At 38.9% G+C, this 13,451-nt stretch overlaps 2 protein-coding genes across 3 annotated transcripts; both read right to left on the bottom strand.

Annotated features, from left to right (window-relative positions):
• Positions 1-100: 100 nt before the first annotated feature.
• On the bottom strand, positions 101-5,450 carry LOC121754986 (peptidyl-prolyl cis-trans isomerase FKBP62-like). 2 transcript variants are annotated; one of them, XM_042150276.1, is made up of 13 exons: positions 5,096-5,450; positions 4,246-4,335; positions 3,877-4,134; positions 3,686-3,766; positions 3,517-3,597; positions 2,765-2,959; positions 2,147-2,236; positions 1,689-1,864; positions 1,366-1,488; positions 1,141-1,287; positions 816-943; positions 587-707; positions 101-358 (listed from the first exon to the last, which is right to left on the bottom strand). In XM_042150276.1, the coding sequence occupies exons 1-13, from the start codon at positions 5,292-5,294 to the stop codon at positions 266-268; spliced, it is 1,782 nt and encodes a 593-aa protein (XP_042006210.1). In that variant the 5' UTR covers positions 5,295-5,450; the 3' UTR covers positions 101-265. The 2 variants fall into 2 exon arrangements, with proteins under 2 accessions (XP_042006210.1, XP_042006209.1); XM_042150275.1 differs by having other exon boundaries at positions 4,246-4,340; positions 5,096-5,230.
• Positions 5,451-9,629: 4,179 nt separating this feature from the next.
• Positions 9,630-10,404, bottom strand: LOC121754311. The gene has a single exon (XM_042149693.1). The coding sequence runs from the start codon at positions 10,365-10,367 to the stop codon at positions 9,855-9,857; it is 513 nt and encodes a 170-aa protein (XP_042005627.1). The 5' UTR covers positions 10,368-10,404; the 3' UTR covers positions 9,630-9,854.
• Between the last annotated feature and the right edge of the window lie 3,047 nt (positions 10,405-13,451).

Genomic DNA, 13,451 nt, shown 5'->3' with positions numbered 1-13,451 from the left:
TTTTATATAACTTTATAATAAAATATATAATGAGACTGAGTTAGTAGAATATATGACGTATTTTTCAAACATAGCTAAAAGTCGAATGGGAAACATAATAAAATGGAATATTTAATGGAATATGGAAGGATTAAAGAATAAAAAAAAATTATCAATCTGTCTCTCAAATATTAAGAAAATAGTAAGGCTATAGTGCTATACATGAGTGATGTGAACAAAGGTTTGATGAGAATCAAGTTTAATCTCCAGTTTCCGAAGAAGTGAATTAACAGCTATACTTATCAGTTTCCACTATCATTCCTGCAGTACTTTCGTCAAGCATGCTAGTATCCTCTTCGTCGTTGGATATCTTCAATCTCTGCAAAACACCGAAAACAAACGGTTCGGCGAGTTCAAATACAAGAAAACTATGCTCAGAATCCCTTATTTATGATGCATAATAAGGCTCAGTAAGAGATTCTAGCGTGAATTCAGTAATAGTACCACTTTTTATGATGCATGGACAGATTCTAACCTGAATTCAGAATGAGCAGTATACGAGAATTAGATCAACTATTTGGGCTGCAGAACACGAAAAACAGCTTACCTTTTCAGCAATGCAAGCATCTTCAGATTTTGATGAAAACATTGCTCTGTAAAGCGTGGCATCTTGCTTATTTTTCTCTGCTTGAAGTTGCTTAAGATTCATCTGCATCAACTTCATTTCCCTAAGAATCAGCGACAGAACAAGACTGTTAAAAGGGGGGCTTTTGCATCATACGGGACTAATATTATCAGAAATCAAAACTCAGTTATACATATATAGTAATATATACCTATTCTGAGGATCTACTTCTAAGGCCTTCTTGATGTCTAGTTCGGCTAGAAGTAATTCTGCGATGCCCATGTAAGCCTGAGCTCTCCTGTACAGGGCTTTCACATTGCAAGATTCTTCATTCAGGATCTATAAACCATCATCAAAAATTCAAGAGCGCTAAATCATTATTTGGTATACGGAGGCCAAAAATAGGCATAAAGAGGAGAGAATCGCAGATACAACATTGAGGGAATTTCTCAATGTTGTTACAAGTGTTAAATGGCTCATAGATTTAATTTCCGTCAAATGGTTAATTTGTGTAGACAAGTAGATAGTATCATTACCTTTGAGCATAGATCAATCGCTTCCCTGAAATTATTCAGTTTTAGACAACAAGCTGCACCATTTGACCAGCATGATATCGTCAAGGGCTTGATTATTTTTTCATCACCATCTGTGTAAGGTTCGTCTTGGCTGACATAATCAACCGCCTGATTGGCAGAGAAGAATAAATAAAATGATTCAACAGCAATTTTATTTAGTATTGAGGCAAATATAGCTTGACATACTTTTTCATATTTCTTTGCAGCTCGTTGGTATTTTCCAATTTTAAAGAGCTGATTGCCTTCTTCTTTCTTCCGGGTGGCTGCCTCAATCCTCTCCGGAGTACTCATTTCCCAAGGTGCTTTCTCCTTTTTACATGAAATTGATCATTATCAGACAACTTATTCAGACTCTGCTAAAAAAAGATTTTCTACGAAATGCAGCAGATTTCCTTTCAAAATTCCATTCACTACCGATTAGATTTTCATCTGAATTCCAAAACAAGGCTATATCATGTCTCATTTAAACAATGTTCCCAAAGATTCCCTACCAAAGTTGTGGAAATTACCCTGATGAAATCCAGCATTTCAACTTCATACAGTATGGTTGATGATGGTTGAACCAAAGAAAATTCCATCTTTACTTCAGTGTTTCCAAACCCATACTCGGGTGATATTGTTATTAATGAAAGTTCATGTTTCTTCATAGTGCTTACTGCTCGGTCAAGTCCAGCAATCACTTGTTCTGCAGCCAATTAAAAGGAAGTCAAATACCATATCCCTATATCGATAACAAAAACTTTCTTGAATACATATGACATTTATATGGCCTACAGTGATTCAACATGAGTTTAGGCATAAGATTTTGCAAGGCTACTGTAACATATTAGAGAAATACAAGCAACTGATGCATTCTTACTTAATACTTATGCATTATATTCTGTTTTAAATTGGTACATGAGTGGCAAACTCATAGAATAGTAAGCCAGGTCAATGACTATACAGGAATTATTTGTGGCAAACCAACCTTCATCCGTGATGAACTGCAATGGCTGCTCATCACCAAAACCCTTTCTCTCGAACACAGTGCCATCCTCTAGCATAGCAGTATACCTAACTGCAAATTTGGAGACATATATTACATGTCAAGAACTCAAGATGAAAAGGCTGTAGCAAGTTATTACTGAAATTCACTTGTCTCTCGTGTATGTAGAAATAACATCAGGATTTATCTCAACTGAAAAATACCGAATAAATGGGGACTGCGTGTGCTGCACCAACCTAACTATTTGCCATGTTGTGTTGCCCAAATGGGGACTGCTTGTTTGGGGCCTAACACTAAGTTGGCTTTCTTGAAATAGTCCAACTAGCTTGAGTAGAATACAGAATATTGTAAGGCTTGCAGGATAGAAGGACACGAATGAGTACAGCATGAATTCAAAAGTGTCCCATAAAGGAGATTCTCAAAGTGGATGATAACTAAAAGAAATTCCAAAAACCATCGTCTCTTTCACAAAAATTACAATCAATATAGGAGGAACCACACTAGGAGAAATACTATTACATACTTGCAAAATTACCTCACAAAACTGATTGAAACTGAGACAATAAATTTAGAGAGAATGTTAGGATCTCAAGTACTTACTAGTAACAGTAGCACCGTCATTAGCAGTGACTGTGCCTTCACCTTCCTTCAAGACCTTCTTTTTGACTTTCAAATCACCCGTAACATCTATCACCGGCTTCAATGAAAGCAACTTGACAAAGATGCTTAGGATAGAATCAGGCGGGATGACAGGAAGCTCATTGTTTGATGAATGACCCTTCTGCCCAAAGGCATCTGAAGTAATTAGATTAATAGATATTAAACATTGAATACAAATCCTTGATACATCAGGGTGATGAAGACATATTTATCAATACTACAAAATTTAAACTTAGAAATCAATTTTATCTCTATAAAGCAATAAAAGTAATCAAATGATAACTTGAAAACTCTTGTGTAATAGAAATATATGAGCTACAAAGAAATATATCCCGGTCCTATAAGAACTTGATAATTGCAACATAAACATTCTTGAGATTTAGTTATCTTCAATGACAAGATCAGGTCCAATTCTTCCCACAAATACAGCCAGATATCTTAGTTTTCAGTGCACTATTTTCCATTTCTTCTCTTAAAGTCTTCTCCAGAAGGCTCGAAAGCTGGACAAGGATTGATATAAGTCGTGATCTTTCAGTTCCATTGTTTACCAAGGTTTTCATATATTCACCTAAATTTTTATATATTGGAGTACAAAATGCTGCTCTAGAAGCTCAGGCAACAAGATCAGGGAACAGGGAACTTCAGAAACTGGATTTACGCTTATAAATAGAAAGATAAGTTTGAGAACCTACACTGTGGCTGAACAACCAAACTGACCCTTTCTCCCCTCTTCATAGTCTTAAGAGCTTTGGTCAATGCAGGACAGAAGTGGCCTAAAAGAAGAAGATTTTTGTTAACTTACATGAAATGTGGAGTAAAACTTCTGCAAAAAACAAATGCAAATTAACGAACACGGCATACCATCTTCAACATAAAATTCCATGCCCTCTTCGGGTGTTTCTGCAACAATGGTACCATCACCCAGCATAGCCTTGTAACTAACTAGAACATAGTAAAAGCCATTAGAAGCAAAACTAAGTTAATGGGAACATTACAAACATTATGGTTAAAACTGAAACTCAAGTTAAACAAAGAATGCCAAATAAAAATACCACAAACTTCATCTAAGTCACCAGGAGGCCCAATCTGTTCCCCAGACTCCAGGATTTTCTTGATAATTCCACCATCCTTGCAGATGTCCACTACAGTAATCCATGATAAAAGTTCTACTTCAAATTGAACAATGGAATTAGAAGGTACACCAGTTGTTCCTGATACTCCATATGCTAGTTCTGGCTGTAGCATGAAAGATGCAATTTCCCCTCTCTTCATTGTAATAATTCCGTGGTCCAATCCACCAACTATGTTCCCTAAACGACCAACAGAAAATCCATAAATTTCTACACAACCAAAAGAGAGATATCTTGAACATTATAAGGCAAAGACTCCTGTGAAGACGTCCACAAGGTGTGACAACTGACCATGTCCAAGCTTTAAAGTGACAGGCTCATTCTTTGTCCTTGTTGATGCAAAAATGCTCCCATCCTCACATAAAGTCCCCACATAGTGAACTATACTTCAAAATACAACACAAACGGCAGTTAATTTCAAATTGTGAAGAGTAAATCGTACTCCCTCTGTCCCCTAAAAATAGGAACTTTTGAAACGGCACGGTTTTAATGCAAATTTGGTAAAGTAAGAAAGAGACAGAAAGAAAAGTGTGTTAGTGGAAAATGGGTCCTACCTCATTAGAGAGAGAAATTTCCTAAAAAGGAAAGTTCCTATTTTTAGAGGACGGACCAAAAAAAGAAAGAATTTCTATTTTTAGGGCACCGAGGTAGTATAAAACAAGCATACCACTGCTTCCAAATATAAAACTCAACTAAAAGCTCAAAGTGAGAATTATTAACAGACAGCAAAGATCTTCTTTTTCTACAAGACTCTAACCCTTGTGTATCCCAGATACAAACCCTCACTAATGGAGCTGACCAAACCTTCATAATGATTTACCTTGCCCAAACCTACAACCTTAGAACATGGAAAACTTAAACTTCTTTAAACTAGCATAACACAAATCAAGCAATAATGCAGCTACAAAAACATCATTCACCACTGGAATTGAAGGAAAACAATATTGTAGTCTCTAGCCCAAGCCCTTGTACAAGAAAATGCACGATTGCACACGGATGATTTGCTATTAAGCCAAGCACTTGTGCAGAAAATGCATAATTCCGTATGATAAAAGTAAATGATCAAACTAATAAACTATCAGAAAATCAAAAACAAAAGCTATACAGATAAATGCCGCAGCATACAGCACATATCTCTTACTTGTTACTTCATCGCCGAATTGAGGTGTCTCCCAACCTACTCCACTCTTCACGAGCCTTTTCCTGAGCCCTTTCGAGCCGATTTCCCTCTCTTCGCCCACTTTCAGCGGCGGCGCCGATTCGACCTCTTCACCCGGCTCTTCTTCATCATCGTCTGCTTCTACGAAGTCCTTAATGTTCACTTTCGAGAATTGCACCATGCCTGCTGTCTCAGAATTGAGATTTGAAATTAGGTTTTTGGAATTTCCCCCCTTTTTTTGCGATCAGAAGCGGCGGAGTGGCAGTTTATCGTTACTGCAGTTCATCACTTTTTCTGGAAAGATGTGAAAAGTTGTTTAAACTGCAAAATGAAAAAAAAATGCAAATTTTTGGGGAAAAAGTATCTATCCCGCAAATCTATCCCGTGAGGCCGTGACCATACTCCCACGTCCGAGAAAATCGGGTTTATAGGGTACTTTACGTTTAAAATAACGTAAATGTACTCATTTTGTTATCTATTCCATATATGGGAAAAACGCCATCCTCATTGGCGTATTTATAAGTGAAGACGCCACCCACATTGGCGTTTTTCAATTTCGAACCGTATGTCGTCGTATTGTATTGAAATACAGTAGTTGTTAAAACACGCCAAGCAGGTTGGCGTGTTTTGAATAAAAACGCCTTCACCACTGGCGTGTTTCAATATAGAGAGATATTCAATACTGACGTGGTTCAAGTTAAACCCGTCTTCCGCACTGGCGTTTTTCCAAGAGACACGCCAATGGAGTTGGCGTCTCCATCCTCAAACATGCCGACGGGGTAGGCGTGTTTGGCTTGAACCAGATATCAGTGGAAGTATAAAACGCCAACATTATTGGCGTGACTCATCGCGTTTTTTTAAAACACGCATACCACATTGGCGTTTTATTCAATAACACGCAGACGTGGTTGGCGTGTTTTAGAAAAACGCCAACCGCGTTGGTGAGTCAGTCCAGAAGGTGCACTCCTTCGTGGAAAAAAAGGGACGAAATGAGCAAACTGTAACACACCAACGTGGTTGGCGTGTTTTAGAAAAATGCCAACCTAGTTGGCGAGTCAGTCCAGAAGGTGCACTCCTTCATGGAAAAAAAGGACGAAATGAGCAAACTGTAACACGCCGACGTGGTTGGCGTGTTTTAGAAAAACGCCAACCTAGTTGGCGTTTTTAGGAAACTGTAACACGCCAACGAGGTTGCCGTGTTTTAGAAAAACGCCAACCTAGTTGGCGTTTTTAGGAAAAAAGCCAACCGCGTTGGCGAGTCAGTCCAGAAGGTGCACTCCTTCGTGGAAAAAATGGACGAAATGAGCAAACTGTAACACGCCAACGAGGTTGGCGTTTTTGTTCAGACTGGTTGAATGAAATTGCAGGCTTCCATTTTTCCAGCCAATTATCGTACTAATTACCCCGCTTATTCTTGCAATCATTCCCACATCAAAAATATAAATAAGCATAAAAAGAGGATGTATAAAATTATCAATATAAAGAGTGCAACTCAATGAACAAACACGAATATCAATTGCATCAACAAATACAAATAGTTGGGGTTTAGTTTAATCATCTCGTCGTTTCCGCATAAACAGGCCCCATATCCCCTTCTCGATTCTGGATGTAGATCTAGGGATCCTAGAGGGTGGAGTATCTTCAATAACAACGTTCTCTAGATCCACCCCAAAAAATCATCTCGCAGTGGAGAAGCGTGGACATCACTGAGGCCAATATCTTCTCCTGTACCACCGGTGTGGCTGACAGAATGACGCTCTCGAACAACAGATCTAGGTGGAGGTGGATCCACAAAATCGTCATCGGAGTCATTTACGAACTAAGATGACGACTCGCCGCAGGCAGTTTTCTTCTTGGTTCGTCGTTTTCCCTTTTGCCTCACGGGTACGTCCATGTCCATTGCAAAGGGCTGGGAAGGACGGTAGTCCATCAGCTCAGCCTCCCCAGATATCTGCAGTCCATCTTCAACCATCCTCGAAATGGTTTCCAAAGCCGGATGTTCTGTCATATCTTGGCCACTTAGAAAGTGGCGTATGTTGTGAAGCGTCTCCACCTACAATTTGCAAAGTTAATTACATATCATAATATGAATTTAAATAATTACATAGTTTTTGCAATTTACCGCGAAGTTATGAGAAGATGTCGTTTCGTGGAAGCCCTCTTCAGCATGCAGCCAGCTGGTGACGACAGCTCGGCACGGAGGAAGTGGACGGATGCGGAGAACGTCGCGTTGTCCATGGCGTGGGTTAGTGTTTGTGATGATCCCCTCGCCTCGAACAATCAAAGGATCGTCAACTTGTGGGCTAAGATAGCAGCAGCCTACAAGGCATTTTGCCTAGAGGGGAGGCCCCGCAGCGGGGAGGAGTGCCAGAAGGGGTGGGACAGAATCCGGCAAGGGGTCTCCCGATTTTCGGGCTTGTACACCAACGCCCTCCGAATGCAGTCCAGTGGCCAAACTGACGAGGATTGCAGGAGGATGGCGGAGAAAGAGTTCCTCGTGCCCGGGCTTTACAAGGAGTTCACCTACTGGAACCGCTACCTGGTGCTAATGGACTCCGAGAAGTTTCGGGCAGGAGTCGATGATGGCTGGCCGAAGAAGCAGCGCCAGAACTATACCGGTGATTACGCCGGCGGCAGCAGCGGCGGTTCTCACGACCTCCCCGAAGATGCGCAGGAGACCCCGTCCCCTCCCGCGTTTACTCGCCGCACTCGCTCGGTTGGTCAAAGGCGGGCGCAACGGGCTCGCCAGAGGTTCGAGGAGGTCCAGTCGCCATCCCCCACTGTTGGCAACCCGACAGCCGACCTCGTCTTCTTGGCGCGTCAACAAACGTTGGCTCAGATGTACAAGGTCATATCTGACTGGAAGAATGCCACTGACCCCGATGAGAAGCGTTTTTTTCACGCACTGCTCTTGAGTATGCGAGCCTATTTGACTGCCGCCGCGGCACAGGTGGGGGGCTCAGATGCAGCAGATTTGGGGGTTCCCGGATAGCGGCGACAACGGCGACGATGGCGACGACGACGGCGACGAAGGGGAGGCGTGAGGCGGAGGCGGGGGGCTCGTGCGTGGAGTAGGAGTTTTTTTTTTAAATTAATGTATTTTTTTTTGTTAATGTAATTTTTTTAATTTTAATATTATTATTGAATTTTCCTGTATATGTGTAGCAAATTTAATTCCGTATTTTGTATGATTGTTAATTATTTATTTTTAATAATTTTGTTTATTGTGGTTGGGCTATGGCTGGACTATTGCTTGTCCTGATGATGTGGTAGGAGGAGTTTTAGTGCTGATGATGTGGCAGGAGGAGTTTATGGCTGGGCTATGACTGGACTATTATTATTGGAGATGCTCTTATATCGAGACTATCATTTGTGGAGGGGCGATTAGTTCACCAATCGAGACCATATCTTCTAACAATCACTAAGATTTGTTGATGACATAGAATAAAAATGTATGAACGCTATAATACCATACAATCCGAAAAAAACAGCATACACATATGTAAATTGCCCTCATAAACCACTTAAGTAATAATTTACCATTTTTTATAACATGCACACCAAACACTTTCAGCATTTGCTTCAAAAAGTGCATATATCCAAGGTTTTTTTTCCAAAATTATAGTAATGTAAAATGAGTTTCTATTTTGAGAATCATTACTGTATATTCTTCCTGAAGTATAAAATAGTACTCCCTCCGTCCATGAAAAATATGACACATTGTGAATAGCACGAGTTTTAAGGTGGAATAGGTAAAGTAAGAGAGAAGGGAAAAAAGTAAGAGAGGATCAGTGTTAGTGGAATGTGGGGTGAATATTATTAGTAGGAAGAGAAAAAAAGTAAGAGAGAAGTTGCTGAAAACCTTCCTCTTTTAAATGTGCTCTATATTTTGCTGACAAAAAAAATGGCAAATGTGCTATATTTTTTGTGGACGGAGGGAGTACTACATAGAATGGTACCCTTAAATTCAAAAAATTTAATATCAAAATTGACTTTTATTTTACTCCACTGAATGAAGAACTTTAATATAATTGAAACATCAAATAGGGGTAGAAGAACCATAGAAGAATTGATAGAAATAAAATAAAATTGACTATGCGCTATAGTATTCTTTATCTTATTTTTTCTAATTTTATGTAGTTTGTTTGTATTAGAAATGGCCACCAAGTCATGTGGGATAAAAATTATGAATTTTAACAGTTGCTTCTATATTAAGTCCTTAGTAATATTATTTGTTGTTTCTTTTCTCCATCTCTATAATCATGATTCTTGGACATTTCGTTGATGCTTTATATCGTGAGAGATTTCGTTAAAATGTATTGATATATATTTAATTATGGATAAAGGAATAATGTACGTGAACATCAAAATGTTTTATCAAGAGTAAAGATTAATCTACGTAAATACGAAAATCTAAGTTTATATTTTTATAAGAAAGGAACTTATAATCACCCAATCATAAAAGAAATCATAAAAAGATTAAAAATCACAAAGAAAAAGTGCCAACCACATCAAATGGATGAAGAAATATCTCAGCCAAATGCAATCTCGAATAATCTCGAGATAAATTAATCTCAAACAACCGAACAATCCCAACACCTATCATTATTAACAACAATTCAATTTGGAGCATGTCTCAAACTCCTATTGATAAACATAAATCTAACATAAACTAAAAATTTCCAATCTAATTTCCAAAAATGAAAAAGAAGGTTTCACACAATGAAAGTAAATAAAAACATCAAAACAACGTCGTTCTGACCACCACGGCATCGCTTTTGCTTCTTGGATATTTCAATCCACTTTTCCTATCAACAATTCTATCACTATTATCAAATTTATTAAAATTACCAATTTTAATATCTTCACCAAAGAATCCACTTGGCCTCTCCTCATCAATCCTCCCCATTGCCACGCTGGCGCTTCGCGGCGGCAAGGCCCGGGGCGGCCCGGGCTTCGCCTTCCGCTCCTGCTTGATGTAGGCGTCGAGATTGTTGACCCCGATGGTCCGGGCCGAGGCGGCCCGGACCAGCTCGCGGTAGTCCGCGTCGTCGTCGCGGGAGGCGGACGACGAGGTGCTGAAGCTCCGCGGCAGGGCAGGCCCGCCCTGCCCGGAGCTCTGCAGCCCGATCGCGTTTGAATTCGCGCAGTCGAGCATGTTTCTAACGTAGAAGTCTCGGGCCTTGCATAAGGCCCGGTATGGAGTGGTGATTATGCGAACAAACTGGTTTTGTTTTTTCGCTTTTTTATTCATCTCTCTCTCTCTATGAAGAAGGAAAGAAGGAAATTGAATTGTGTATAAATGGGATGTAGGTGGAAGGTTTTGGAAGATATATTAATAATTAATAATTAATAATTAATAAGCCTCTTTTTTCTAAGTTTTGGTTTGAAAATTATGGCATGGAATAATTTTCTATAGATGGATAAACTTGAATGGTAACTGACTCTAGTATTAAATACAAATCTTTTATATGCGTTATACTACTATCAATAAATTATTTAAATGATACTCAAATTTATTAGTTTTTGGTGATTTGGTGATAGCTAATCACTTTGGAATCCAATCTTGCATCCATTTGTATTGTATTAATATAAATAAATAAAAGAGCTTTCAAACAAGATTTCTTGCCAATGTTTTCTTTAGTTTGAGATGAGCAAAAATGACATTTACACTCATTATTAAAAATATTATTTCTGATATTCAAGCTATTTTATGAAATTAATCTTCGGTTTGATTGAAGAAAACACGTGGATGCCATCTGAACGCTAGCAATAATTAATATTTTTTCCATCCATATTTAGTAGTAGTAGTATTATTGATAATTGGAGTATAAAATATTTTAAACCACACACGTGTAATTTGGAGTATTAGATAATTATTCCTAAATACAGGTACACATTTGGATGCGCCACGCAAGCAAAATCACGACGAGCAATTGAGTAATAGAATAGTAGTATAAAAACGATCCAGAATAGAAATAATAAAAATAAAATATAATGTATAGATAAAAGTAATGATGATATCTAAAATTACTATAGAAGAAAAATAACAGAACATAAAAAAAAGAACCAAATAGAAAACACATATGCTATTGTTATTCATGTTGTCATAAAATATAGTAGTATCTATTTTCCATCAAACAAATAAAGGAAAATTATTAGAGCTAGAGACGAAAATATTTCAATAGGCCGCCGACTAACTAAGAAATAGGGGGGGTCAAGCCCACGGATTGGATTAAACAAGTGTGCCAAAATTGAATGATAAAAAGAATAACATTAGTAGGAATTGAATTCTATGATTAGTAAAATATAGTATATTGTCAATTCTTTGACTTGATGTGTGGGTTTGGTTTTCAATTTTTCATCTCATGGAACTTAAAAGGATTGAATTTGTCTCCATTTGCTTAAATCTTAGCATTATTTTACGATTTTTATCTAACCTTTGTAAAATGGTTTTTAATCTAATATTACAAGTTTTTAATATTAGAAACTGACGAAATTGAAGTATTTATTATTTGTAATCGTAGGAGGGTATAAATTGCATTTAATGTGAATTGGACAAGTTTGAAAAACAAGGTGAGTTGATGTGATGTTGGATTAATTATATTATTAAGCTTTACGTACGTATGACTTTGTCTACTCATAATCGATAATGTAAATTAATTATATTTGAGAAGATTAGGTGCAAAAGTATAGGAAGTTTGAAGAGAGTATACTATATATTGTAAGATACACGTTACTTTATATTATTAATTAACGAGACGAAATCCTTTTCTCTATTTAAGAAACTTGGTGAGTCTCATTCTCTGTTAAAAATATTTCATTGACTTCTGATACGTTTATTATTTATATATCTTTCATATCTTGCATTATTATTTAGTTGCATTATTTAGTTAGATATTTAGGGAGTGCATATCTTTTTCATATCTTTTGTCTTGCTCATTAAGTTAGTATCCACTATTATAAATAGTGGACATTGTTATTCATTTCATTCAATCAAGAAATATCAATTATCCTTCTATTTTATTTTCAAGCTTTTATTTCAATTCCGTATTGTTCTTGGAGCTGATCCCGGGGAAAGCCCGTGACGTCCACCTTTATCCTTCCGTCGTCGATCTCTCGTCGACGTCGAAACCTTGTTAAGGGAGAACACCCTTAACAATTGGTGCTTTCATTGTCGTACTCATGGCTCGTTACACCACCGAGGATATCGTTTCCCTATGTGAACGGATGACAGTTTTCTGCAATAGATTAAACATGAGATTGGACGCGATGGACGAACTTGAGCAGCCCGTATATCAACCCCCACACCATCCGATCAGAGAGTTAGATCAACAACCATCATATCCATATCCACAGGATGTTCGACTCCACCCACAACACCATCCCTACCAAGCCCGTCAGCCCACTTCCTGGGACCCGCCATGGCGGCGCCAGGAAACTGTCTATCAGCTAGGGCTGGCAATTTTTGACACGACACGATAACACGACACGAACCGGCACGAAAATAATGGGTTTGGGTCAGAGCTTATTGGGTTCGTGTCCTTATCGGGTCGACCCGTTAAGGACACGAAAATTTCGTGTCGTGTTCATGTCGGGTTCGTGTTATCCGTTAACAATACGTGTCCGTATCGTGTTCGTGTCGTGTTCGTGTTATCCGTTAACAAATAATATTTTAATATTATTAATTCTTATTATTTTCATTTTTAATAGATTTAACCGTTATTAGGTCGTGTTGTTATCGAGTCGTTATCGTGTCATCTCGTGTACGTGTTGTTATCGTGTCGTGTTGACCCGAGTTGGTTCGTGTCGTTAATGGGTTCGTGTCGTGTTCGTGTCGTGTTCGTGTCTGAGGGTTTCGTGTCGTGTTCGTGTTCGTGTTTGAGGTTTACTTAACGGGTCGTGTTCGTGTTTGTTGTTATCGTGTTCGTGTCGTTATCGTGTCGACACGATAACGACCCGACACGCACGATTTGCCACCCCTACTATCAGCAACCATCGAACACGTATGGTTGGAATCATGATCCGACTGCAGGAACCCCTAATTTGTCTTGGGATCCGCCGATATTGATCCAGCCACCGCAACCGGTCCAACCACGGTGTGCAACCTGCTGCTGGGACCCTCCGGGCAGCCACAATCAACCAGGTTTATCACCTTGTGAACAGCCGCCTTGTAATTTTGAACCAGCGCCAACCCATGGTCCGAAACCGTACTACACTCTGCCGGGGCAACAAGACCGTATGTGGAGCTACCGTCTGGATCGCTCGAGCCTCCCACCGCTGCCAATAATTAAGTCGTCGTCGTGTTGGGGGCCACCAGGACAACACAATCACTTCG

The sequence above is a fragment of the Salvia splendens genome, chromosome 11 (assembly GCF_004379255.2).
Source record: "Salvia splendens isolate huo1 chromosome 11, SspV2, whole genome shotgun sequence".
Lineage (NCBI taxonomy): Eukaryota > Viridiplantae > Streptophyta > Magnoliopsida > Lamiales > Lamiaceae > Salvia > Salvia splendens.
Note: the sequence above shows the minus strand (reverse complement) of the source record. Positions and strands in the feature narration are given on the sequence as shown.

Excerpts from the sequence above, each read along its gene's own strand:
- LOC121754986 (XM_042150276.1), bottom strand. The coding sequence starts at position 5,294 with ATGGTGCAATTCTCGAAAGTGAACATTAAGGACTTCGTAGAAGCAGAC. Across the intron at positions 4,336-5,095 it reads ATTCGGCGATGAAGTAACAA|TTCACTATGTGGGGACTTTA; the intron begins GTAAGAGATATG and ends TTTGAAGTATAG. Across the intron at positions 4,135-4,245 it reads CACTTTAAAGCTTGGACATG|GGAACATAGTTGGTGGATTG; the intron begins GTCAGTTGTCAC and ends TTGGTCGTTTAG.
- LOC121754311 (XM_042149693.1), bottom strand. The coding sequence starts at position 10,367 with ATGAATAAAAAAGCGAAAAAACAAAACCAGTTTGTTCGCATAATCACC.